The sequence below is a fragment of the Ixodes scapularis genome, unplaced genomic scaffold, assembly GCF_016920785.2.
Source record: "Ixodes scapularis isolate PalLabHiFi unplaced genomic scaffold, ASM1692078v2 PGA_scaffold3__209_contigs__length_174095766, whole genome shotgun sequence".
Lineage (NCBI taxonomy): Eukaryota > Metazoa > Arthropoda > Arachnida > Ixodida > Ixodidae > Ixodes > Ixodes scapularis.
Window position 1 is genome coordinate 129,470,304 of NW_024609868.1, and position 27,811 is coordinate 129,498,114.

General features: G+C 48.0%; 1 protein-coding gene across 4 annotated transcripts in view; it reads left to right on the plus strand.

The window, feature by feature from the left end:
- Positions 1-27,811, plus strand: part of LOC8053723 (serine/threonine-protein phosphatase 2A activator) — a 58,365-nt gene that overhangs the window by 20,819 nt on the left and 9,735 nt on the right. For 3 of the 4 annotated variants that reach the window (XM_040212413.2, XM_042292629.1, XM_040501656.2), the window contains exons 2-7: positions 6,736-6,818; positions 7,975-8,061; positions 9,005-9,130; positions 12,298-12,415; positions 13,524-13,623; positions 16,974-17,098. In XM_040212413.2, the coding sequence (XP_040068347.1) occupies positions 6,736-6,818; positions 7,975-8,061; positions 9,005-9,130; positions 12,298-12,415; positions 13,524-13,623; positions 16,974-17,098 (639 nt within the window). Of the gene's footprint in view, positions 1-6,236; positions 6,262-6,735; positions 6,819-7,974; positions 8,062-9,004; positions 9,131-12,297; positions 12,416-13,523; positions 13,624-16,973; positions 17,099-27,811 lie in introns of those variants that run through there. The other variant, XM_042292628.1, reaches the window with a different exon arrangement.

The following is a 27,811-nucleotide window of genomic DNA, read 5'->3' on the forward strand; positions in this document are numbered from 1 at the left end:
CACGTGTTGTATAGGCTGTAGGAAGCGGGCGGCCAGGACGGCTCGCATTGCTTTGGCTGCGCGATTAAAGACTAATTCGGCATAACACTTCATTGGCCACAAACGACAGCAAACACGGGGTAAAGATCAGTTCAGAACGGGAGCCACTTCGCGCTGCCATACCTTCAAATGGCCAAATCGCCAGCCAAGCCCGCGCCGAAAGCCTTCGGAACGCTCGGAACCGGTCGGATCCTCGAGCCGGTATACGACCACAGCGCCGCCGCATAGATCTGGGACCTTTCTATGCTTGCCGTTCGTTGGCAGCTCATCCCACTAGCCCTTTCTAGTATGCGCCGTTTTTTCCGCCGTTTGTGGCGGGTTTGTCGACGGTTCTTTTCTTGTTTCTGTACTTTATAAACTGTATTTGTTTCTTTTCTGGTCTAAAATACTGAACAAAAACTGCTTTCATACATAATTGAAACGGTTTGCGACACCTATATTTTGTATCTCGACTAAAAAAAAAGCTTTTAGCTGCTCTTACCAGTAGTAAGCCCAGGACCAAAGACGTCACACATTGCGCGCTTTCGGCAACGCGGGTCGCCCTTGTAGGTGGAGGAAGTTTCCGCGTCGTCCGGTTAAAATATGACTCACTGATATTTAGTTACTCTCTCCGTGCCTGCTGGCTTGCCCGAGCCCCAAGAGACGTGGAAACCGCAAAAAAGGTAGACGCTTAAATATGATTGCAGGGCCCCTTTAAAAAATGTTTGAAACTTGGCGCTCGTAAAAACGGTGCAATTATTAGTAAAAAGAAAAGAAATGATGATGATGATTGTTGCAGTCTTTATTGATGTCCTGATTGGACCTCTGCTCAGTTGCTGTAGGTATCGACAGTGGTTAGGAAAACTTTTCCCTTGACTTACCCCGTGGAATCAATGCATAGTCGAAGGTTTATCTTGCTTGATCCAAAAGTGCACTGGAGCCTTGGTATCGCTTTGCCGGTTACTTTGACATAACTCAGCACAAACTATTCAATCTCGTGGTCCGTATTTAACCACCATGTCAGCCCTCCGGATGGTTTCATAGCACTCATTTCCAGATTTTGCCTGCTGCAGTTGAAGCACCTCTTCTCTTGCAGCTTGCGGTATGAAAATGTGGTTTCCACGCAGAATGTAATCTCATCGTGACAGCAGCTCCGTCTTGCACACCCTGTAAGTTGAAATGAACTGCCGAGGTGTGTCGACGGTCAGCTGTCGAGGATTCATTCCTTTACCTCAGAGAAGACTCCGCTGTTCTGGAGCAGCTTACTGACGTTTAATGCTTTCAATGGCGTGCGCCGAACAACTCCCAGGAGGAGTATGTTCCCAGGTGGCTTCTAGGGCTGGAAGACGATTGAGTGCATTGTACGTTGGAGTTCTCATTGCATCATTTGTACTGGATGTAAGGGCTGTAAGCAGCCAACAACAAAATCCAACAGCATCCTAAGCAAAACCATTTTGGGCCTTTGCTTATCAAAAGACCCAATTGTGGCTTGCGATTTGCCATTACCATGGATTCTCGACCGACCAAGTACTTATTAAACCTTTTTACTCGGTGAAAGACAGCCAAACCTCCTTTATCTGTGAGCCCATATCTACACTCGCTTGTACCAAGAGTCCGAAACGCGGTCCTATCAGACACACTACGAGCCAGCACTGCTCCCACCTCCCATAGAAAGCGCGTCGCAGCACAGAATAAAAATTATGCTTTAAGTAATGGGGAACAAGTATGGCATTAGAGCTACATAGCTTCTTCGACGTCTCAAACGCATGTTGGTGCTCACCTGTTCATTCCCGCTCATTATCATGGTATAGGATCCGATAAGCAGGTACCAACGTTTCAGTCTTTTCCTCGGGGAAACTACCGTAGAGATTCAGTAACTCAAGGAAGGCTTGCAGCTCATCCTTGCTTATTTGTAGGGGCTGAGAATTGCTGAATGGATTCTGTCTTGCTCCGGCCTGGGTGGATTCCTGGGGAATCAATGTTGTGTCCCAAGAATTCAATGCTTGTTTTGTTTAATTAGCACTTTTTCTTATTTACCCTTAAAGGGGTACTCCACCGATGTTTTGAGCTACCTCAACTAACTATATTTTCTGACTTCCCGGCCTTTACTCTCCCCGGTATGCTATTTAGAATCGCGAAATTCATAATAGGTATTGTGAAATCGGCAAATGAAAATGATGCAAAAACCAACATTCAAATATACCCACACTTTTCAGTGCCATGACGTCAGTGGTAGGCAGGCTTGCCAGTCGAGCAGGCAGCCAAAAAATAGAATATGCCAATCATTTGTTCCGTGCTGGACCGTGGGTACTGCAGCGAGCTTCCCAAGCATTCATTTGACACCATGAAACTGCTTCGAATCAGTTTAAAAAAAACTCTACAACCCAAAGAGTGAACCCCTGCCTTCCACTGACATCACTTTTTCATTGTTGCCAGTAGAGACTTCGAGCTTGAAAAACACGGTGAGGACCAAAACTGTAAATTCAATAACTTTGCGAAAAAACAATATTTTGACCTAATATTTGGGATAATATTTTCGCGATGTTTGTTGGTTAGTTTAGCAAAATTTCAAGCAAATCGGAGACAATGAAAAAACCTGTGGAGTACCCCTTTAACTGCATTTTGCAGATGCTACAGAACAGCAGCTAATCCCTCCAAGTGCTCTTTTGTGTTGCTCTTGAAGATCAGGATATCATCCAGATAAGCCTTTACACCAAGTATGCCTGCCAACAATGTGACGATGACTTGTTGAAACATCCACGGTTCTACTGAAATTCTGAACGGTGGCCATCAGACCTTGAAAGCCCCTTAAAGGGGTATTCCGCCGATTTCTTCATGGTCCCCGATTTGCTTGAAATTTTGCTAAACTCGCCAAACAACATCGCCAAAATAGTATCCCAAATATTAGGTCAAAATAATTTTTTTTCACAAAGTTATTGAATTTACAATTTTGGTCCTCACCGTGTTTTTCAAACTGAAAGTCTCTACTGGCAACAATGAAAAAGTGACGTCATTGGAAGTGCAGGGGTTCACTCTTTGGACTGTAGAATTTGTTCCCAACTGATATGAAGCAGTTTCATGGTGTCAAATGAATGCCTTGGAAGCTCGCTCCAGTCCCCGCGCTCCAGCACGGAACAAATAATTGGCATATTCTATTTTTTAGACTGCTCGCCCGACTGGCAAGCTGAACTTCCACTGACGTCACGGCCCTGAAAAGGGCGGGTATATTTGAATGTCTGTTTTTGCATCATTTTCATTTGCCGATTTCGCAATAACTATTATGAATTTCACGATATTAAATAGCATTCCAGAAAGGGTAAAGGCCTGGGAGTCAGAAAATATAGTTAGTTGAGGTAGCTCAAAAATTGGCGGAGTACCCCTTTAATTGTGTTGATCGTGAACATCTAGACTGAGCCGTTGATAAGCTTGAGCCAAATCAAGCTTAGTAAACATCTTCCTTGCTTGCCAGATTTCTAGCATTTTTGCTCGTGGATACTCACTGCTTTGATGACTGCACCACAGTGGTTATCGTATTGCTGCAAAGTTCTGTCTTTTTTCCTTGCCACTACCAAAGGCTTCACCCAATTGGCTTCCATATGTCTCATTGCGCGAGGCAATCCACTTTCTTGGATATATTGCCCTTGAGGGCTAGTGGTGCTGGACAACTTTCAGGAGCACCAGTCGGGCACCGTCTGAGTTTGTTGTGAATTTGTCACCAGTTGAATCTAAGAAAATTGCTGCAAAAAAAAGCAACTAAAAAAACTGTAGGTCGGGTCTTCATTCCTTAGCTACTGGCTTCCAAGCAAGCCTTTGCCTAAAGGCACTTCTTCCCGAGCTAACTGTTGTCTCACTTTTTCAACAACGGCAGCGCTGCCTGATCGCTCTGAATTTCACGACCATGCTCACTCAACTCATCAGTGGCAAAGCTTCTCTCCATCAGGTGACTAATGTTGTGCCAGATTCTTGAAGTAGTATTTTACTTGACTTTCTCTCAATAAGTTGCAACATCTATGCTTTTCACTCGTAATTGACCAAGACACTTCTGAATCGACCACCAGTGGGACCTACTGTCCTTGAATTTGCACTTGCACCTTGAACTTCTGCTCTTGTTGACATACTTTGCAGAGAGAAAACAATGCACTCATTTTTTTACATGCCCTTGATCTTGTTTCTTTTCTTATGCTGTTCATGCGCATTTGGAGGTGTTTTACTTCCAATTTTTGAATGACAGTACTCTACTCTGCTATGTGTCCTACTCTTCTGCAGATGAAGCACTCAAACTTCCTAAAACTGCTTTAATGTAGAGTGTGCTTAATGGTGCAGTTATAGTACCTAAACTTTGCCTGCCATGGTGTCTTGCTTCGTGCGGGCTGCTTGTATGGGTCCCTTGCCAACCTTTCTTTCATCGCTGCCCTGCTTGCATACGTCTTGCTGCTGCTTTGCCGTTGCTTGTCTCATCATGGCCGTGTCGTATGCCACCTTGAAAGTAGGCCTGTGTTGTGTGAGAAGCCACTGTTGAGCTGCTTTGAACTTGATACCATCTACGAAACAACCCCGGACCGTAATGTCCAGCAGGAGCTCCGTGTTGCCAAAATCGCAATCTTCGACGAGCTTCTGGAGTGCTGTGACATACTCTGCAACCGATTCTTTTTTTTAGCCTGGTTTGTCTTATAAGACAAGACCCCCAACTACAGCTCCAAAGGCCTTGGGTGCAGGTGATTTAGAACCACTGTCTCGGTTTTGTCGTAGCTTAGTCTGGTGCAGTATTGCCTACGAAGCCTTTGTGTCGTAGAGCCCCTAATCACAATCGTTGGTTTCGTAGCTTGCTGTCATCGGTCCTCCTGGCTTCACCAAGCTATAATGAGCTCGTACATCTCGCCCCAACGGCCACTTTTTCTGTTCATCCATCATTATCTCATTTGCAACACAACATTTCCAGCCATTTGACATACTCGACCTGCGACATGCTCGTGCCAAGAACAGATTCGCCACTTCTGCTCACAGCCATTCTGCCTTACTCAGACGTGGACTCACCCATCCGCCGGTCTGCTTGTCTGCCTCGTCGCCAATGTTATGTACCATTAGACAACCGGCGCATAACAGAACACATCTTTACTGATGATGTTCCTTCTACGCTATGTACACTGATGATAAGCGAAACGTGCGGCTTGCATTCATAATAAGTGATGTGAAGAAATGTACACCATCAGTATATGACACTAAGGCTAACGACACGTCGCTGTGCAGTCGCAGGCTGCGCTTCATCTCTTTTCAGCGCTTCTTCCTTCGTTCCTGTGGATACTGGACATGCGCCTGTTCTGTGGCCAGACCCTCTTTGGGAAGAACGGCCGTCGTCCTGTATTCTGCACGGGCCGCGTTCATTTTTTTTTTTGGTTGAGAACATTTGTGTCGTCTTCCTGCCTTGCACGCTTAGCAGACATTATGCCCATTGCCCCATTGGTACTCATCTTTCCTGGAGTCTAGTGTCCCATGGAAACAGGAGTTGCGAAAAACACATAATAGTCTCTTAAAGGAACACTTGCACCGCCCAAAAAATTTTTTTAATTTTTGCCAGGTAATTTATAATGTTGTCAGAAGACTACCCAATCAATATTTTGCCACAGCGTCGCATATATTTTTAATAAAGTAAAAAAACGCAACTGCTCTAAACTGAAACTAGACTGGGGAGGAAGGAATATAGAGGAGAGCATTGACAGGAATCACGTGGCTGCGCAACTTTCTTTTTCAATCAACGCATTTGCAGCATTTTAGAAGCCACAAAAAATGGGTATCATATTTATTTTTCTATTTTTAATATTCAGTGTGTGCCTTCGATGGACCCACGACTTTGATTATATTCAGCGGTTGTGTCTAAACCATAAAAAATGTCACGTGACCACGGAGAAGAGAGTGAGCGCGGCTCAAACCGGCCGGTTCTCTATCGGTGGTTTTCGGGTGGAAAGAAAACGAATTTTGAGCTGCAAATTCTGTTCTTGACTGTTGGGCTCTCATATGTCATGTACAAATAAAAACCTTAGCGAGCATAAATACCCTGTCGGTGTCCCTCTAAAAACTAACTGGCTGGGGGAAATTTGAAAGAGGCATTGCAATAAACACCACAAATGCCACCTCTCTCTTTCCCTAGCCAAACCTGAGGCCCTTCTATGAGCGTGTTTTGAAAAACAAAAAAAACCTGGGTTAAAGCAAGATTGAACTTTTGCCTCACTGCCAGTATGATGGGAGGTAATTAGTAGTTGCTAACAAAGGAAAACTTGTCTGACTTGTTACCCTAAAACTTGATTACAGTGAGTAACTTCAAAAGTGATTCATTAGGCCACTCACTTCTTGGGTTATGTGATTTGTACTTTACTTTTGAGGGGAGATTGGTGAACAAGTGTTAATGCACCACAGCTTAGGGCGAAAGCTCATGCTGCAGAACCCAGGGATCCTAGGTTCAATCCCCCTCCCTGCCCATTTCAATCTAAATGAGCATCGTACCGGCGTGTGTCACTTTATGGTACATTAATGACCCCAGGCTTGTGGTTATAAAGTACTGGCTAAATTTCTCATTTACATTTGAGACACCAGGTGCCCATAAAGGTGGACTAGGTAACTTCTGGCATACACACAACTACTTTACCTACTTTTGACAAGGGTAATCCGTAACCAACCACTATCCTAGTAATTTGTGCACGTTTGGGTGTGGGATCGGCGCAGAGAGTGAGGAGGACCGGGACTATGTGGCGCCAAAGCGGGAGGTCCAGACGCCCTCGGACATGGTGCGCTGGACCAAGACGGAGGTGAGACCACTGGCGGCGCGGCACCAATTGGCGAAATAATTGCCACTTGATAAATCTGCATCTGGAGTAACACAGCTTGAGAAGTAGACGGTTAATAGCCTAAGGTTCCTAGATAAAAGAAGGTAACGACACCTCTTTTCTCCTGTGCACACACTTTTTACAGCGGAGCTGTTAAGGGCTAGTTTCCCCAAAATCGTGTCCGGTACCAAACAAATGTCAACACCCGTGGTCGACACAACAATCTGGTTGCCGCCGTCGCTCATAGATGGCGGTAGCTGTCCAGAGTGTTGTGTTTGCTGGTTGTCTGCTTGCCGCCGTCGTTCATAGATCGCGGCAACCTTTCCAACCTCGGCAACCAGACAACTGGTTGCTGCCGTCGCTCATAGATGGCAGCAACATTTCTTCGGAGGAAGAAAAACGGGAACGAAACGAGGCGGCGATGTGTGCAGCAGCGCGAATGGTTCTGCAACTGCCGTGACGCCGCTATCGCTTAAAGTTCCACTGCGTCGAGCGCTTCAGATTTTCTTGTGAAAGAAGTGCAGATCGCTCGCCTGGAAAGCCACTGCCGAGAACAGAAGCTACACCTTCGCTGCTCTTCCTTCTTCACTAAAGTGGAAAGGCTGAAAGTTTTCTTTTTGCTTTCTTACATTTTTTCAGCATTATGATTGTCACAAGATGGTAAGCAGCATTTGTACAGTTGTTGCGGTCGTAAGTCAAAGTGCTGTCAAAGGCTAAAAGACACAGACAAAAACATGCCGCACCACACTTTTTGGATTTCATTGCATTAGCCGTGAAAAACGCACCCAAAGGATGGTGAGAGCTGCAGTGTTGTGCTTCTGGCGTTTTTTTATTGGGGCCATCAGCTCGTAGCTTCCGCTGCACTCTGAAGGCATAGGCATTCCCCCTTTTTCCACTCCTTGTTTTTCACTGCACGCACTCTTTTATCTCTTTTACTTTCCCACGCCTTCCCCCCATCATGATTTGTCCCAAGTTAGCGAGGGGTGCACTCCAAAGGATGTCGTTACCTTTCCATATGGAAAGACTTTAGGCTAGCCTAACTAGCTCAAAGAGTCCCGGTGCTCTGGAGCATGTCTACAGCAGCAGGATTAGCAGCATTATGAGGTGTCGTCCCATCGATATGGGTTTCCTTCCGCAGGCCTACCACGAGTATGTGGGCTTCGTGCTGGCCATGAACGAGCGCATCAAGGGCAAGAAGCTGACGGACGACTTCCCAGTCTCGGAGGTGAGCATTTGTCGTCGTCTGCCAGGAGAGAGTTCCCCTAGGCAGCTTTCGAGGCTAAGACAGAGCATACGTGTGTGCCAGCTGGCCACCAACCCCACGCAGGATACGCGACAAAGAATCGGCAGACAAAGGTACGAGGGCGAAACCACTGGAACGTCGATACACCACCTATTGGGAGTGCCACCGTGGCGCTTTGTGTCGGGAAAGCCAGGGGAGTCTGTAACGACTGGAGCTGCACGGGGTACTCGAGGGCAGGGCGAGAAGGGTGCACGGGACGGGCGTCTGCCACGTGGCGTCCCGACTGCACCACGCAGGTGGTCACCCCGGGTCCGTTTGCTTCGAGTGTGGCTATCTTTAACCATCATTTGGAGATTAAACACAATCGGGCATATTATACTATAGGGTCGGCTGCATTTTGTGCAGGGGCAAGAGCCCCCACCCCAGGCTATGCCACTCTCCCTTTGTACAGTCTAAGCTCATTACAACAGACCTGGTTACAACAGACATTTGGATATAACATACCAATTTGTGAAGTTTGGTTGGTTTTCCTCTACATATCATTGACTTAACTTCATATCTGCATACAACATACTCTTTTTACAACAGACCAAAACCTTGGTCAAAATCAAGGTCTGTTATAACGAAGTTACCAAAAGAGAAAGGGCAGCAGGGCGCCGTCATGCCTTCCACTGCGCTTCGACCGCGCACGCGCTTGATGTGCACGAGTTGTTGACGCGTCGTCGAAGCTAGGAATCTGCGCCGAACGCGGGGCAACTGACGCTCCTCCCTGTTGTTCTTACCTTGTCTGTGACCGTAGTGGTAGTGTATAGTTTGTCTCGGGGCACCAGGCAGTCGCACGTCACAATCTTTCTGCGACCAGACGAGCTCTTTGGATTTGTGGTGCGATGGGGTCGCGTCTGAGAGGTCTGAGGTGAACGCGCAGGTGACCTCTGGCCTGCTGAGGCTACTGGAGACCCTGGACGCATGGGTGGAGGAGACACCGCCCGTGAGCCAGCCCCAGCGCTTCGGCAATTCTGCCTTCCGCACCTGGCTGCAGAAGGTGCACAAGGTGAATGCGGGATGGCCCGTTTCTTCCGTGGTGCCGTGGACACTATGTTGTACTCTGGTCAGGGCCGGATTTATGGGTCACACTTGGGGGGGGGCATTCAGCTGGCTGGGGGGGTGAGAGTCTGCTGAGATATAATGGTACTGCCAAAACATTGCCCAGATCTATTTTGTTGACCCAATATTTGCTACGTCACCAAAAACTAAATGTTTGGTCAATGCATATCAATGCATTGACTGGTTACTCGAACGAGTTTGGGACCCCTTCAGGCAGATTTCACACGCTCATGAACATAAACTCTTAATTCCGAGTAAAGGAGATTGGCACGCTGCCTAGATGCGCATTAAAAATGAGATTGCATAACAGATTACGCTAGCAACCACCCCTGTAATTTTACGATATAATGAACGTCTTCTCTAATTTATTGCTAGAATATCAAAATCTTGTGTTTGGTGGTTGAAAATAATTGACAAAGTGCAATGAGACAGCGGCCATCCTCCATGATCACGAAACACAATAACAAGCAAGAACGACTTTTCTGTGTAGGGAGTATTCCTATGATGTCTGCGGCACCTCAGTTGTGTGCTAAGTGGGCTGTTTTTCTCTGGGGTTGTTTCTGGGTCGGAATTGTTAATTTTTTCTCTTTCTAGCAATATGCATTTACCCTTGTCATGATCTACGGGCAAGGTGTGCAGTTGGGCGAGTCAATGCGCAATGAGAATTAAAAAAAAAAAACGGCACGAAAAAGAAACGGGGAGAAGTGGAGGCCACACGTACACAGCACTGACTCTCGACTGTTACATCTTCTTTCATAACAGAATCTACAAACCATAACAAATACTAAAAAATCTGCATGCCGTGGTCGTTTCAACGTGAAGCCGGTCGTTTGAAGTCCGTTTGAACGTAGAGACACAATGAACGTGGTCTGGGTGGTTAGGACCAGCTAACAGTTATTTCATATTCACGCTGAAAAAACACGAAATGTTAGGACGGCGAGGCTCCAAAAATTTACCCCGAGGCGCTTCTCGCAAGGAGGATCGTGGTCCTGTGGTGTCTACTGGTTCTGTTTCTTTGCAGTAGCTATCCACATTCTCGGACGGGTGGACACCTTTCCCAGCTTTCTCGGTGCAACCTAGGTTGTGCTTTGATGAGAAGGCAGGCTTCCACTGGTTGCCATTAAAATAACGCAGTAATGCGCGGCCACTGAGTTTTTTTTGCCCATAGCCTAGACCGGAAGGGTGCCCGAAGAGCATTAGCTGAAGCGCCACAGCAGTGTAGAAGAGTTGAGTTTCTGTCTAGTCACTGGCAGGATGAGAATGCCAGGGGGTGTCTCTCGGCACGGGTTCATTGCCTTCTGCCGTGTTGTGGCTGCGCGTGCACACTCTCAGGAGATGCAGAAATGTTATCGAAGGTGGGAAGCTCAGGCCAAGAGCGGGATAACCGAAGGACCTCCCCGTCGTTCTTATCCCATTGCTGACTATTGTCCGGTTGCTGCAAAACGTAGAAGTGGGTGGGACATTGCAGAGACGGGCGATCAGCTGGACTGGTGGGTGGCGAAACCACCGCTGCGGGGAGAACTTTATGTGCCATCTGTTCCCCTTTAATTTGGGTGTGCAGCACTCTTTGTCCTGTCGCTTTGTGCGAGGTCTGCGCCTACTGTTTGTGGTCACTTTTAAAATTGTACCTCAAAGGCTGGGTTAGTGTGACCATTTAAACTGCTTATCGTTGCTTACGACGAGATGGCCGCTATGACAAGGGACGTCTGTGCAATGCATTGCATCCTAATGCCAGTAGACCTTAGCACGGTCAGTTGCACTCAGAGATGATTTTGTGAACCAGCTTTAGTCCTACGCATAAAATTGGGAGATATTGTGGTAGAAAGACTCGTATACAGTGCAATCCACTTATAAGGATACCACACATAACGATATATCGCTTATAACGATCAGTTTATAGTTTCTAGACTAGAATCAACCAGTTTCTAGCCCAGATACAACGATAATCGGTTATAACGATTGCATTTTGGGGTTTTCTCATTATCGTTATAAGGAGATTGCACTGTATATCTCCTTTGGCAATCAATTAATTATCATTATTAATCATTTACCGTAATACCCCGAGAGATAGCTCACCTAATATTGAAAACAAATCGGGAGAATATAAGGAGTGAGCTAACTTTCGGTGTGCGATAAGAAAAGTTGAAAAAACGACAGCTTTAGATTTTGTGACCTGCAAAACTTGCGACCACAAGGAGGGGCAATGAACCAAAGACGGCAGTCTTTCCCTGCAGTCGCCAGCGTTTGCTTATCTCCCACCGTGGCTAAGTGACACTATTTCTGTCGAGGTCATGATGCGATGCCTTGCAATTATTGGAAGTAGACCATCTTTCGGTGTTTTTCGAGAAATAGCAAATCGTGCCAAAAATAGGGGGCGGGTTATCTTTCCAGGGCGGGGCATGTCTCGGGATATATGGTATACATAATTAGCGGAACTTACTGAATTTAGCTCAATAAGTCCGCAACACAGTTTTTCGCAATGTTTTAAAATATGCGAAGAGTGCACGTGTGCAGCTTCGATCAGCACTCCGATTTAGCAGCCGTGCGGCGGTTTTTCGTTGCACCTTTTCGTAATGTTAAACTTGTCACACGGAAGCGAGCCCCTCTGCATTAACAGGTTTGTTCTATCGTTGCTGCTATTGTCCGAGATGAATCGGCAATTCTGCCAGTTTGAAGGGCTTCCTTTGGAGCTTGTGAAAGAGACGTGGAGAGAGGATAATTAAAAGGCAGAGAGGTCAGCCAGAGTGCCTGGCTCTAGCAGGCTGCTCTACACTGGGAGCAAGAGGAAGAAAATGTTGGCAAGAGCAAATGGGGAAGGGTATGTGGAAGATGAGAGGTGGTCGGAGTGACTTGAACTCGCACCTTAGAGATCAGTGCCTGTTCTGTGTTTCCACAAACGTAATCAATGCATTTGTTGCTTTTGTGGAGCATCGATTTGAGTGCCAGCCGCCAAGCACTTTCTCGGCGATAATTGGCCCATCATCCACATTGATAGCATCATCTCGAGTACCTGCCTCTCGGTGGCGTGAAGAGTATGCACGATGAAGAGACGTTTTATGTTTTTTTGAAGGAGCTTACGAGGGACAGCGGGGTAACAAGCTCGGTGCCACGCAGGAGGCCGAGGAGCTGCTGAGGGAGGCGCTGCCTGAAGACTGTCGCCCCGCCGTGGTGGAGCTCTTTCCTTACCTCCAGGAAAGCTTCGGGAACATGACCCGCATCGATTACGGCACAGGTGAGGGTTCCCCACTTGGCTTCGCTCTAGGACAAATGTGTACAGAGATCATTATGTCGGCTCAACGTAACTCAATTTTACGAATTTTGGGGTCTTGGATCGAGCAGTACTCACTGAGGAACGACACAACATTTGTTTGAGGAAAAGTACCATATATTTTATGGTCCATAAGTTGCGTCCCCCTCTAAATGGTTGTTTTTACAAAAAAAGTTGGTATATAAGTTGCACTTACACAGGTTGCCCCAAATAACTTGCACCAAACTTTACAATAAAAATGGAGGGCTCTACAGGGGTCAGAGCCGTATATGTAGAGAGTTTGGTCAATGGGAGGCGTGGGCAGAGCCAGGCGTGCACCAGACTCGGAAAGAGGGCTTGGCATGCTCTCTTGACCAACCAGAAGCCGAAAAGAATCCCCTAGCGATGGTAGGGGCAAACAGTTCTGATCAAAAGTCTATGTTCGTATATGGTTTTAAGAAGCGCGTAAGAGCGAAGTGTGGTAACTCTTTGGGGTTGAAAATAGGGTGCACGTGTTGTTTTGATCATGATCATGCAGAAAGATGTAACAAACGAATGCGCCGCGCAACCTCTGTTTTGCGCGGACAAAGTGTGACCGCTCGGACGGCAGATTCCCGGCCCTTGGCGCTTGGCGTACAGATTTTGTTGATCGTTCCGCTAGTCGCACTTTTCCACCATCATTTTGGATTAACGCGATTGAAACATCACGTGTACCATATTTTCAGCCATTGAGAGTTACTCCAATGCAGTTATCAGGTTTGTTTCTCGCGACCACCGCCAGGGTATTATTTCTGGCTTCTGGTTGGTCACGTTCAAATTTCTGAAGACGCCCTGGAACACGCCCAGCCCGCTTTCGGCCAATGCTTTTGTGTTCAACTGTGACTGACTGCATTACAACCTCTTATGACCGCTGATGACAAGATGGTTGCCATGGCAACCGAGGTCCGCATAACATATGGATAGTGGAATGAAGAGAGCCATAATGCAGTGGGTCACACTTAAACACAAATGTCTGAACTAGCCTCGACTGTGACCGGGCGGTCTTCCTTTTGGGGCCGAGGTAAGAACGGCATCCTTTTGCTGCGGGTTGCAGGGCACGAGATGAGCTTTGCTATGTTCCTGTGCTGCCTGTTCAAGATCGGTGCCTGGAAGGAGGAGGACTCTGCTGCCGCTGTCCTTGGGGTCTTTGAGAGGTACGCTCCTTCGGCGTTGCATTGGCACTCCAGGAACACAGCGGGCCGGGGAAACAAGCTGTCTGCCGAGGGCGGTGCAAAGTGATAAGAGATAACTAAATAGGGAGTTTTAGAATAGCTTAATTAAAGATCGGCATCGTTGCCGCTGCCCAAACGCTTACCGCGTTTTTTGCGCTTTGTATGCTCTATTTTAGCGTTTGCTATTTTTCGGAAATTATGTGCGTACGCAAAGAGTTTTTGAGTTCCTCCAAGGAGGATTCGTGATGCGCGAGAAGTTTGCCAAAGCCAAGACGAGCACAATTAAAAGGTGGCGGCTGCCAGCACTGCACCTAGAGTCGCTTTGGCGGTTGTCATGAGCATGACGATTTTCAATAGCGGACGACGTTGTACTCCTACGGATGGTGCACGTCAGAAATGGTTTCAAAGACCCAGCAAGGTAGTCAACGATATCCGGCAACTTGCTGCTTGCCACACGCGAATGTTTTTCGGAGAAGGTGGGCTAAGTTTAGAGCTAGCATAGGCTAAAATTGCTAAAAATGCTATCGTAAAACTCCCTAATGTCTTCCCAACCTCCTTCATGTTCATTTTGTAGCTTGTTCAGTGCCTCCCCCCTATTCACTATGCCAGTGAATGGATCTCTAAGGGACCTTGAGAAGAGCCGCCTCGGTGGCTCGGAGCCAAAGCGCCGGCCTACTGATGCCCAGTTGGTGGGTTTCAATCCCTGCTGAGGTGCATGAAACCTGACTTAGGCTCGTTGCAGAAAAGGTGCCACTGAACTGAAAATTGGGTTACACGTCGAAAGATCCCCAGGTGGCGTAAATTAATTCTTAGTCCTTCGCTAGGGCAGGCCAGAGTCCCTTCACTGGTTTGGCACATAAAACCCCAAATTCGCCTTTGGTAAGAGGGGATATGTAGCGGTGAAATTAACGTAATGACAACAAAGGGAGGGGGTGCCACATCACCACCCTGTCGGCAGGGACTCCGGAACTGGGGGGGCAGGGGGGGGCGGTCGCCCCCCCAACATTTTTGCACAGGGGGCAGGGCCCCCCCACTTTTCGACCGCATACTCTGAAATCAAATTTTGAAATAAAAAAAAATATAATCTGTGGTGATATTACATTTTGTGGCGTTGATTGTCCTTATCCAGCCGACACATCTTCATGAGTCAGGGAATTAACTGTGGGCACCTCTTACGCAGTGGTTCGCTGAACCGTGTTCAGCGAAAATCGAGAAGTGCTGTGGGGTCGTCTGCTCTGTTTCTAGCAGACGACAAAGCGAGGGTGTGCTCGCAGGCGCGAAGAACGAATCCGCCACATGGCGCATGCGCGAAGTTTCGGACGGCGCCTGCTATATTGCGCTGGGGGTATGGGACGGCCGCCGCTGTGCTGAGGCTCTCTGGACGCAACAATTCGAACAACAATGCAACAAACTGAGCAGAAGAAGGCTGACACACCTTCTTCTGCTCCACGTGCACAACAAGAGAGCTGCGGAACTGCAAATGGATACCGTTATGAGAGAGTTTGTGTGTAGAACGGCAGAACGAACCTCAACCTTTGGCCGCCTTTGAGAGCCTCCCCTGCCCTGTCCCTCCCGTGCCAGCCATGAAGCTCGTCTATCAACGCTAATAGCTTTGTAACTATAGTGTCTACTTTCTTGTTTATTGTAACATTTCTGGAGTTTCGCCCGTTCAAATTTACTTCACTGCAGGAGCGAATGCTGAAATATTAAAAAACATGTTTTTCCAGCTTTCGAACCCGTTTCATCATTTGCGCAGTCTGCGCAAGCATTCCTTGCTTCTGAAACTATCTTTAGTGTATACCAATGCAGAATAAACGAGGATACAAACATGTGAAATAAATACGAATAAATTTAAACAAAAAATAATAGACACGAATAAAATTATACCAATTAATAAAATAATAAAATAAAAAAAATATAAAATGGCCAAATATGAGAAATAAAAAGAAAACAAGACGTACAAAGCCGACAGACAAGATCAAGAAGCTTGCGGGTATAAATTGGTCGCAGTTAGCACAGGACAGGGTTAATTGGAGAGCTATGGGAGAAGTGTTTGCCCTGCAGTGGGCGTAGACAAGCTGATGATGATGATGATGATGAAAAATATGGCAGTACTTGCCTTCCCACTCCCAAAATAGTTCCGGAGTCCCTGCCTGTCGGGGTCTTTTGCCCGGCCGAGTGGCCCATTCACTGCGGTCACAGCCATTAATGGGTAGGTCTGTCGGGAGAGGGGGTCTTCAGGCGGCTCTGGAAGACACCGTGGAACGACGAGTCAGAGTCTGGGCCAAGAATTTGAGGGATGCAGTCTGCATAATAAGCTCCCCTTCCCGAGGCAGCCCAGCACGACTGGCATTCCTTGGGTTCAATTTTGTCCCCTGGTGAGAGCTAGAGCTCTCGGCCGCCGACTGGACATGCAGTCACAACTTTCTGCTCGGCGAGCTTTATTTACCAACGAGAAATTTTCACCTGTTTGCGAGTTCATGTTTGGGCATTATTTTGGTGAGAACATACCACCAACGCGCAGATAGCAAGAGGGGTCTCGCAGGTTCTGATGCGCTTGTTCCGAGTGCTTTTTTACCTGCTGGTGAATTTCGGCTCGTGTGTGGCAGGAGAACAACTTGAGATCTGAAAACGAAGCGTGGCTCATTTTCGCTTCAACGCAAAATAGCAGACGATCTCAGTTTCATCTCGTTTCTGATATCACTTTGCTGCGGCACGCAGTTCGTAGTAGATCAGGTGTTTTCTTGTTCCATTTTTAATCTATTAATGACACTAGCAGGCAAACCCCATCCTCTGCTCGTGTCAGCAGACACAGACGAGTCGTCTGCTAACAGGAGCAGAGGACGGGGTTTGTTCGCCGCGGAGTCGTCTGCTAACAGTGTCTCGACTTGCTCCACGACAGCCGAGTTAGATCTTGCTTTGTGACGACTTCTGTGCCTGGAACGCATCTTTGGACTGGTGCGTTTAGCACCCTATCCTCCCCATACGTCAAAAGTGATCGCAGAAGTCAGCGTGTCGTGCAGTCGAATGCCGCGACTCCAGCGGTCGACGCGAGAGGTCCCGGCAAAAGGTAAGAGCGAACGCGAGTCTCGCTGTCGTCGCGGTGCCCAAACTTCCGGCTGCCGAAGCTTCCGTGGACTGTCATCTAAAGAGCGACCTGCAGTAGAGCAGACGTCTGCCACATGCGCCGCCGTTGCCGGCTGTGGCGGGACACTTCTACGTCGTTGTCGGGCCAAAATCGGGAGGGCATTTTTGAGGGTGCGGTAAACGTACCAGTCGGAGACGCATGCCAGTCACCGTGGTAGGCAGTAAGACCGTCCCTCCCGGTGCAGGTACCTGCGCCTAGTGCGACGCCTGCAGCTGGAGTATCGGATGGAGCCGGCGGGCAGCCACGGGGTCTGGAGCCTGGACGACTACCAGTTCCTGCCCTTCATCTGGGGGAGCGCCCAGCTCGTGGGTGGGTCCTGCCGGGAGGTGCATGCGCAGTGCAGCCAGGCTTTGAAAGGCTCAAAGGGGCAGTTTAATGCGCAGTGGGTTTTATTGGCCGAGTTCAAAGAGAAAACCGTTGCAAAGAAACGTTGTGCTGGTTTCATCGTTAAATATAGCGGGTACTCAACGCCGTGCCTTAGGTGCTTTGATACGTCGCCGAAATTGCTTCCCAAATATTTTGGACTGCAGAGTATATGATTGTCTTATATTGATCAACAAATTTATCACCTGGTTTCTGGGGTTTATACTATATTGCGTATTTGTTTCCAGAAACAAAAACATATCTATGCACTTTCCTTAAAACATTAATAGAAATCAGTCTCGCCGGGGATGTTTTCATTACAATAACAGTATTGCAAAGACTTTGAGAACCGCTGCTTCCACGCCTTATAACTCTTCTACAGAACTAACAAACTGCTAACATGTAAACACACCAACATGACTCGGAGGCTTAGTGACTTGTGTAGAGACCAGGACAGAGTTGCCACGAGCAATCACTAACCGGCCTGTCCCGCATTTTATTCCAAAATGTAAAGCTCTCATCAAATGTGCTTCTACACCGGCGGTTCTCGAACAGGGCTCTACAGACCTCTTGGGGTTTCTGAAGGCTTTCTCGGGGTCCCAGAGCCCTCGACCGTCAGTCAAGCAGAGCAACTAACTGAACCACTGTTCTCTGTTTATGTCCAAGCTGAGAGTGTGGTGGAAACTAGAGGCTTGTTGGACTACCGTAAAATCCTGAGAGATAGCTCACCTAACATCAAGAGCAAATCGGCTGAAAATATAGAGTGAGCTAACTTTCCATGTACAATCAGAAAAGTTTAGAAAATTGCTATTTTTAAGTCGTGTCCCTTCCATCTTGTAATGGTGGCGAAGGGCAACGAAGCAAAGGTGACTGTACCTCCCAGTCGGCAATGTTCACTTGCATTCCGCCATAGCGAACTAGCTGCATTCACGCCGAGGCCATCATTGATCCCCTCACTACTATTACTAGGAGTGGGCAAGCTTTCGGTGTTCAATAAGATATAGAAAATAAAGCCGAAAATAGGGGGCAGGCTATCTTTCAAGGGTGGGGCGTCTCTCGGGGTTTTACTGTAGTCATACATCGGTCTTTTGTCACGTGATCACGCTCCTGCCCAGAGCTGGGGCATCTTTCGGGATTTTACAGTAGTCATACGTCGGTCTTTTGTCACATGATCGCGCTCCTGCCCCAGAGCCATGTGCAGAGAGAGCTGGGTCAGCTGATAAAAGCGAGGAGGTTGAGTTGTCCAGCAAGCACGTAGCTCTCACTGCAGTGTCAGCTTAGGGTGAATCGATGTAATGCGGTGAAAAAAACTCATCCGAGGAACCACTTTAGAAAAGGACGCTACCAAAAAAAAATTCTACAAATAATGTTGATTTTGAAAAATGCCATATTTACATCCGACATCTCGAGAGTACAGTTAAACCTCGATGTAACGAAGTCGGTAAAATTCGCAATGGACTTCTTCCAAAACCGACGCGCCCCACCGCGGCGAAATATCACGCAGTGCACTCTGGGAACTAGTTGGCCACTCAGTTTCGGTTTCGACTGAGCAGCTTCATCTCATGCTATCACGCCGCGACCGAACGCGCTGCTTGCGTTTTCGATTATCTGACTTTTGACGAATGTACACTACACTCATTCTCGAGCGATGCAAAACGAAGACCGGGGCACTTTCCTTGGTTCCCGAAACACCGGATATTGTGCGTGCGTATGCGAACGTAGTAAGTCGTGGCTTAGTCACCTCACCCCACAAGTGTATCTTTGAGCTCAATGTCAGTAATCCCGTCTAGTACCAGTGAACTACAACTAAAATTTGTTCGTCTGGAGCTTTACACGCATTTTGTTTGCCAAACGTCCGCTTCTTGTTACTTCATTGGGCGAAAAGTAAGCCGCATCCTCACTGGGTATCAAAGTTGAGGCCAGCGTTTACGCATGAACTTTTGAGGAAACGAAATAAATTCGACCTCACCACTGCACAAAAGTTACTATGATGTCTTTCTCGTGTCATCATATATCTCCCACTCAAATTTTATGCTGATAAAAGATTAACTTTTCGCAAACGCTGAGATCGGCTAGCTACGACGGAGGCCCTAAAAAGCATCCCCTACTCCTCGCTAAGCCTTTTTGGACGAGTTTTTACTGACGCCCGAGATCTGTGCCGGGAACGGTGTGTCTGAAATTATCTCGGCATACTCAGGCAGGAAGAAAGCAAACACATAACAAATATTATGGCCATTAGCAACCGTGAATGCGCTTTGAATTCGTTCGAGCACTTGTGTGAAGAATGTCGCACCGTGCGCCGGACGGGCATGAACCCCAATGCGGTGCGCATAGGGGTTCATGCCCGTCTGACGCACTTTCGGCGAACGGTGCGACATTCTTCACACAAGTGCTCGACTTTGCATTCTTAAAACGGTCTGTATGCGCGAATTTGCCTATATGATTGCAGGATAACTTTATGCGCATACGCGATGTTGAATATTAGTGGAATGCAAGCGGGTGGGGGCAAAAAGTAATATTTCGTCTATGGACGTACGAAGCAAACAAACTTCCTGATAAACAACACTAATGTAAAGGCGCGAGCTCTATATATGCATACTTATTGGTTGCTACAGCTTGTTGATTCGTACACAAGCAAGATCCCCGAGCAGCCGAGCTTCGCAGCGTCGAGACTCGCAGCACTGGCTCGTCCACATACCTCGATTGGAACGCTAACAGGAAGGCTCAAGTACAAAAATACAACAAGCATGTGTTAAGACAAGCTATACGTCTCGGGATTGTGCTAAAGCTTCGAGGTATGACCATTTAGGTTAGTTTAGAGACCACAAATGACGCTCTCGGGACCAGGAAACAATCTCTTGTCGACGTGTCGATCGAAACCGAAACCATGCCGCCCTCCTCCCTGGCCAACTAGTTCCCAGAGTGCAACGCGCGCCGTGTTGCATGCAGGGCTTTATGGAAGTAGTCTATTTACTTCGTTACATTGAAATTTCGCTAAATCGAAATTTAACTTTAGCATGCAAAAAAAAAAAAAAAAATCCGAAACATTTTACGGGTATGAAAACTCACCGAAAATGACATTTATTCAGGGGCAAAGTAGTCCGCGAGTTTTGCTTGCGCCTTATCCGACAGCAGCAGCGGCGTCATACCCGTCATACGGATACGGCCTTCGAGCGCCCCGAGCGCTTGCACGGCATCTTGCTGCCCGTGCGACGCCGTGTACCGCCTCAGTACGTCCATTGCGTCGAGCACTTCCCGAGTGCCCGTGATCTCGGCAGTTTCTTCAGGATGGCGTCCAAAACGTTTGCTTTCTCATACAAAGAAAGAACTTTACGTTTCTTTATGGCAGTAAGCACGTGAGTGAACCGCCCGGTTGAAAAATAAAGCTGTTTAGTTTAGGCGGTGCCAATGTTTCCAACCTACACAGCACTCTTGACCGCACAGTTTACTTGCCCCCTTGCGTCCACAGTGTGCTTGCGCCTTTGCTTTACTACAGCCACTACAGCTTTACATCACGGTCGTCACAGTCGCAAGACGATAATCGGTCTTCTCGGTCTTCTCCTAGATGACACTGCCCGTGCGGTCGCGCGCGCCATCACGTCGCTCCCCCGCTGAAGTTGGCTCCCGCGCTACCCGCGGTACAGTGGACTATGATGATCAGTGAATGTCAGTAGTGATGCTGTTATGCCGTGTTAACTTTTTGCTCGGCATTTTCTGGCCAGCCCCGCGGAATCCGCTTTGCCGCATGCATCGCCGGCGCTACCGGCGCCGCATCCTCGGGCAGCCTAGGAACGTTGGAAGGCCTGTCCCAGTGAAGTAACCTACCAAGCACTCGCGTTAGCGCATAATTTTTTTTTTTAACCACAATTTTTTTGCGAAGTTATTTTTTAGAGTCTATTTATTTATTGCCTTTTATGGCAATGGCGCTTCGTTATATTGAAATAGCAGCAATATAGACTTCGTTATATAGAGACTAAAAATACATGGGGTCTATGGCAAGAAATTATGAAAAATAAAATACTTCGTTAAATCGAGGATTTCGTTACATTGAAGTTTGTTATATCGAGGTTCGACTGTATTCCCAGAAAGTTTCATTTGTTTAGAGTGCATTTTCTCCAATCCATTTTTTGGCATAAATCTCACCTTAATAAAACTATTGTTTCAGTATGAAATTATTGAGGACTTAATATTTGCCAGCTTATATGGCAAAATTTTATGAAGCTGGTTGCTATGAATTTAGATTTTGCATTTGTATGTTCCTTTATTATGAAAAATTGTAATTTGCAAAACTTGGTACAGTGTAGATCGCATATTGTTATATCTGTGGCAGTGCTCGTGCCTTGACGTGCAGCGTGCGCGCGAGACTATCGCGTGAACTGACTGACTGCCTACCCGAGCGACAGCATGCAGCCGTGTTCTAACCGGGCTGATTTCTGTAACCCGTTTTTCTTGTAAATACACCACATTTATTGGCGACGAGGATGTTCGGGTCCACGGGTTGGATCATCGTCTGACTGCTGGGGGCTTGACTGGAGCCAAGGATTGTCCAGCCTCGGAATCCTGGAGCGGCCATCAAGCGGCAACCCCTCAGCGAAGACCATGAGTCGCATCTGGCACATCGAGTCTTTCGACGATACGACGAGCGACTGGCGCTCCTATGAAGAAAGACTGGCGTCATACCTCCTGGTAAACGAGGTTCCCGAAGGTAAGAAGGTCCATGCCTTCTTGAGTCTCATCGGTCCGAAGACGTACGCTTTGTTGAAGTCGCTTACGGCCCCGCAGTCACCGTCCGAAAAGTCGTTTACCGCGTTACTCAAGCTTCTGGGCGATCATCTTGCGCCGCAGCCATCCGTCATAGCGGAAAGGGCGAAGTTTTACAAGCGTTCGCAAGAAGAAAGTGAGTCCATCGCCGAATTTGTAGCGGTACTTCGAGATCTAGCACAGAGCTGCGATTTTGGAGGCTTTCTTGATGAGGCGCTACGCGACCGTTTTGTGTGCGGCCTTCGCCGAGAAGATGTACAGCGCGTCCTCTTCACAGAAGACAAAAAGCTGACTTTCCAGAAAGCGGTAGAGAGGGCTCTTGCTATGGAAATAGCAACTAAAAGTGCAGCGTTAACGCACACCAGCGGTGCATCGGTCCCTGACGTCCACAAGGCTCGGGTCGACCACAAAGCGTGGATCGACAAGCAAGTACCAGAGCAGTCAAGTTGTTTCCGTTGTGGCTCGACCAACCATCGCAGTGATGCGTGCCCCCACGTCGGTGACACATGTTTCAAGTGCAACCGGAAAGGGCACATTCAGCGCGCCTGCCGCTCGGGTAACAAGAAGCCGACAAAATCGAAACGACAAAGGCAGGTGAAAACGCTGACGTCCGTTCACGACGCGGTATCTCTGCAAGCGGTCAAGGCTGCGGGCTTGGAACCGATCACCGTACCCATAAATGTTGACGGTGTGAAGCTTACAATGGAACTTGACACAGGCGCAGCTGTGTCCGTTGTCTCCTTGGCTGAATTTCGGAAGCTGTTCCCAAGAAAGCAGCTACAACCTACAACGCTGACACTTCGCACGTATACGGGAGACTTTGTGAAGCCGAAGGGTCGGGCCTTGGTCTTTGTGCAGCACAACGACCAAAGTAAGGAGCTTCCACTGTACGTCGTGGAAACCAAGGGACCGGCATTGCTTGGCAGAGAATGGCTGCGAGAAATTTGGCTAGACTGGAAGAACCTGGTCACTGTCAACAGGCTCGACACGTCGGAGAGTCTCAAACAAAAGTTGGACGCCTTGTTGGAGAACCACAGCGACCTGTTCAAAGATGAGCTTGGCACCATTTCTGGAGAACAAGCCGAACTTTTTCTTCGTGAAGGTTCACAGCCGAAGTTTCTGAAGGCTAGGAGCATTCCATTCGCACTGCAAGCAGCAGTCGAGACAGAATTGGCAAAAATGGAAAAGTTGGGAGTCATCACGCCCGTGGCTACCAGCGAGTATGCGACACTCCTTGTACCTGTAGTAAAAAAGGATGGCAGTATACGCCTCTGCGGAGATTTCAAGGCTACGCTCAATCCCTGCCTGGAGGTGGACAGGTACCCCATACCACGTATTGATGAGCTGTTGGCGGCCTTAGTTGGCGGACAAGAATTCTCAAAGATCGACCTCAGCAGGGCTTACCAACAGGTGGTTATGGCGGACAACTCAAAAAAGTTGCTAACGCTGAACACGCACAAAGGGCTGTACGCCATGAACCGTCTTGCTTTTGGCATCTCATCAGCACCAGGCATCTTCCAGAGGATAATGGATAATATGCTGAAGGGCCTGAAGGGTGTCAGCTGCTATCTCGATGACATCCTGATCACCGGAAAGTCAAAGCAAGAACACCTCAGCAATCTCGAAGCCGTCTTGTCGAGATTACAAGAACGTGGTGTGCGAGTGCGGCGTGACAAGTGCTTGTTTTTTCAGCACGAACTACGTTATCTCGGCCACGTCATCAACGTTGAAGGTGTTTGCGCATCCCCTGAGAAAGTGTCTGCACTACTGAATGCTCCTGCTCCGAAAAACAAGCAGCAACTGCAGTCGTTCCTTGGGATGGTGAACTACTACGCAAAGTTCGTTCCGCAACTTTCTACGCTGGCACACCCCTTGTACAAGATGCTGAGACAAGGAGAAGAATGGACGTGGGACGAAGTTTGCCAGTCCGCTTTTCAGAAAATCAAAGCTGCGATGACTTCCCCACCGATCTTAGTTCATTATGATCCCAAAAGACCCCTGCAGCTCGCCTGTGACGCATCGCAATACGGCATAGGCGCCGTTCTTTCTCAAGTTTCTCCGGACGGAAAAGTTCAACCTGTGGCTTACGCGTCTCGTACCTTATCGGAGGCTGAAAAGAACTACAGTCAGATTGAGAAAGAAGCACTGGCCCTGATCTTTGGAGTTAAAAAATTCCACGTGTATATTTACGGCCGTTTCTTCACCTTGATTACAGACCATAAGCCTTTGCAAACCATTTTCGGCCCGAAAACAGGTATTCCAGCAATGGCTGCTGCACGGATGCAGCGCTGGGCAGTGACGCTGTCTACGTACAGCTACTCGCTCCAGTTCAAGAAATCAAGTGACAACACTGAAGCAGACTGCTTGTCAAGATTGCCACTTGACATTGTGGCAGATGAATCTACCGAAGGAAACGAAACTTTCTAGTCTCTGCGTCTAGATACGCTACCTGTCACCAGCCGTGACATTGCTCGTGCCACACGCCACGACCCTTTGTTAAGCAAAGTACTCGACTTGACACACGTGGGCTGGCCATCGTCCATCACTGACAAGGAAATGAAGCCTTTTTTTGACAGACGTGTGGAGCTCACTGTGCATCAAGGGTGTCTGATGTATGGCATGCGGGTAGTCGTACCACCAAAACTGCGTAATCTCCTGCTTGAAGAGATACATCTGGGTCATCCAGGTATTGTCAGAAGCAAGGAATTAGCCAGGAGCTACATCTGGTGGCCTTCAATTGACCATGACCTGGAAGAGCAAGTGAAAGCATGTCAAGAATGCTATCAACAGCGGAACGAGCCAGTCCCCGCGCCCCTCCACCCTTGGGCATGGCCGGCATCGCCCTGGCAAAGGGTGCATTTGGATTTCGCGGGTCCAGTCAAGGGGAAGATGTTCTTGGTCGCCGTAGATGCACACTCAAAGTGGCCCGAGGCCTATGTGATGGAGAAGACGACATCACAGCACACGATCCAACGTCTTCAGGACTTGTTTTGTCGTTTTGGTGTACCTGAGGCCATTGTTACGGACAACGGTCCTCAGTTCGTCTCAACAGAATTCAAGGCTTTTATTAAGAATCTAGGAGGTCGTCACATCTTGAGCGCGGCCTATCACCCGAGTACTAATGGCCTCGCGGAGAGGTTTGTCCAGACATTGAAGTCTGCTCTCCGAAAAGGACGACCGCAAGACTCCCTGGAGTTGACGGTACAAACGTTTCTTCTGACGTACCGCAATACCCCTCACACGACGACAAAAGAAACACCTGCCAGTTTGTTCTTAGGCAGAAGACTTCGCACAAGACTCGATGTCATTAAGCCTTCCGTTGGGGGAAGAGTAGGGCATCAACAGTTCGTCCAGACCTCGCAGCGAAAGGCACGAACAAGGATTTTTAGTGTGAACGACAATGTTCTCGTGAGGAACTATAGAGGCTCCCAGAAGTGGGTTCCCGGCACAATTCTCAAGCAATCTGGCCCAGTGTCGTTCCAGGTTCGAGTCACGACTGCTCGGGGCATATATATCTGGCGCCGTCACCAAGACCAGATGCTTCATCATCGTGAAAACTCGATGCAAGTCACATCAGACGGATTCCTGCCCGACCTGAGGGATCCAGAGAACTGCGTCGACGAGCCTGTGGTCAGTGAGTTTGCAACCACCCCACAGAGGGCAACCGACAATCCCGCTGTGCAACAGCGCTACCCCACAAGACATCGTCGTCCTCCAGACAGATACGACGCATACCGTTTTCGGCATTGTGTGCAATGTGTGTTTTCCTTTGGTTTCTTCAATTACACCGGGGGAAATCTTTTATCTGTGGCAGTGCTCGTGCCTTGACGTGCAGCGTGCGCGCGAGACTATCGCGTGAACTGACTGACTGCCTACCCGAGCGACAGCATGCAGCCGTGTTCTAACCGGGCTGATTTCTGTAACCCGTTTTTCTTGTAAATACACCACACATATAACGTATGTCGTGGGAGTCGCGAAAATCCGCACTATAAGTGGTACCGCGCTATAACCAAAACATCAATTTTTCAGGCCAAAATACATGCCATCAGACAACTTACCTTTGTAAAAGAATTTATTTTATGTTAGATGAAAAATAAAGCTTAGTTTGAGAAAAGTCATCTTTATTTCATCAGACTAGTACACTTCTCTCTCAAGTGTGTCACACATTTTGAAAGAAATGAGTGACTTTTGCCTGGCGCAGCCTTTTAATTGCATCGCGGGTTGCGGACGGACGTTGCGAGCGTTCAGGATTGCTAACCCTAATCACTTTTCTCCGGCGATGAAAACGCGTGAAAATTCGCATCCTTTATACGGTACGCGCCAGTAATACCCTCAACTTGAGCACAGGCATGAAATGCTCCAAATAAGAAATCCGGGCGATGTTCGAAAACACAAATGCTTAAAAAGCACCACTGTAGTTGAAGTAAACAAACACGACGACACGGGCGTTTCTGCCGTCTTGAGAGTGCCGCCACGACGTCGCCGCACGAGTAGGTAGATCTTCCCTTCCAGTACGTGCTGGGTTATCATAGCGACACACAGCGAAAATTCACAGTCAAGGATAGCGCTTTTATGCGGACCGATAAGCTTCCACCACGCCGTAGCTCACTTTAACGCCATCTACGTCGACGATCATAACCGACTCCATGTTCGCGGATGAAGCAGTCGGCCCACGACCGGCATGCAACGAGCATGAACACTTCTCCTCGACCTGCGATTTGTCTGTCGGGTCTGTCGTTGCGGTTGTTTGTTTTCAACGCAGCGGAGGGACGCACGCACGTGAACGACACGTGCGTGCGTCCCTTCGTCGCTAAGGCAACTGGAGCCTCTCTCTTCGCTTCTCCCCACTTCTTCGAGCCTTTGAGCAACCTCCTTGCTTCGCAAGTGCCGCTTGAGCCATTGCGGCTCGCGTCGTTATCTAGTGTCGCACAGGGAAGCGTGCCCGCTGTGCCGCTCAGTCGGCGCGCTGTTCCAAAAACCGCACTATAACCGGTATTTCCCTTTGCGCGCCTGCATTTTAAGCGGTATGTAAATACATGGAGTTCTATGGGAGGCGAACCGGTAGTTTAAAAAAGCCGCGTTATACCCGGTCCTGCACTATAAGTGGTTACGTTGGAAGTGGTCTATACTGTAAATGTTAAAAAACAAAATTTGTTTTTCATAAATCTTTTTTTACCTGGAAAATGCACGTTTTCTGAAATATTTTTCATAGTAAGTGGCAACAGGTATTTCACTGTGCTTTACTTTGTTCTGAGGGTATAAAATTGGTTCACAGGGTTTAAACTTTGCATGCCCTCCTTCTATATGGCTACAAACACCACCTGCAAATATCGCACCGATTGAGTGAACGGTTCAAAAGTTGACATTCCCAGGTCGTGTCCCCCCTTAAAACTTTGATTTTCATTGTGAAAAACTACATATGTCGTGTTTGTAGCTACCTATTTTAGGTCAGGGCCAGTGTCACTATAGTCCTTCGCAAAAAGAGCTCTCTGGCCGCTGCTGTTTTGCAACTCGAGCGACCTTCATCGGCCAAAGTATTCTGCCACCCACCCGAGCCGTGGAAACCCTGTCAGCACGACTCCCCACTTGCATTGTGCATTCGGAGTTCGTCGGCTTTTGTTGAATGGTTTTATATTATTTGCCAGTTCGGGATGCTTACCTTTTCAAGTTTTTATGTTATCTTTCACTGTGAGATCCAGGGAATACCAGGGCTCGTAGCCTGCTTGGCCTTCACAGAAAACGGACGAAGGAGTGAATATCAAACAGCCTGCGACGTGCGCCGTTCGACCTTCTTGGAGGATTATTTTCGTTGGGATAATCTCCGAAAAGCCTTCCCGGCTATTTTCCCAGTCTTCACGAAAAATAGCTGATAGGGTTGGGTCCGTAATGGGAACGAAA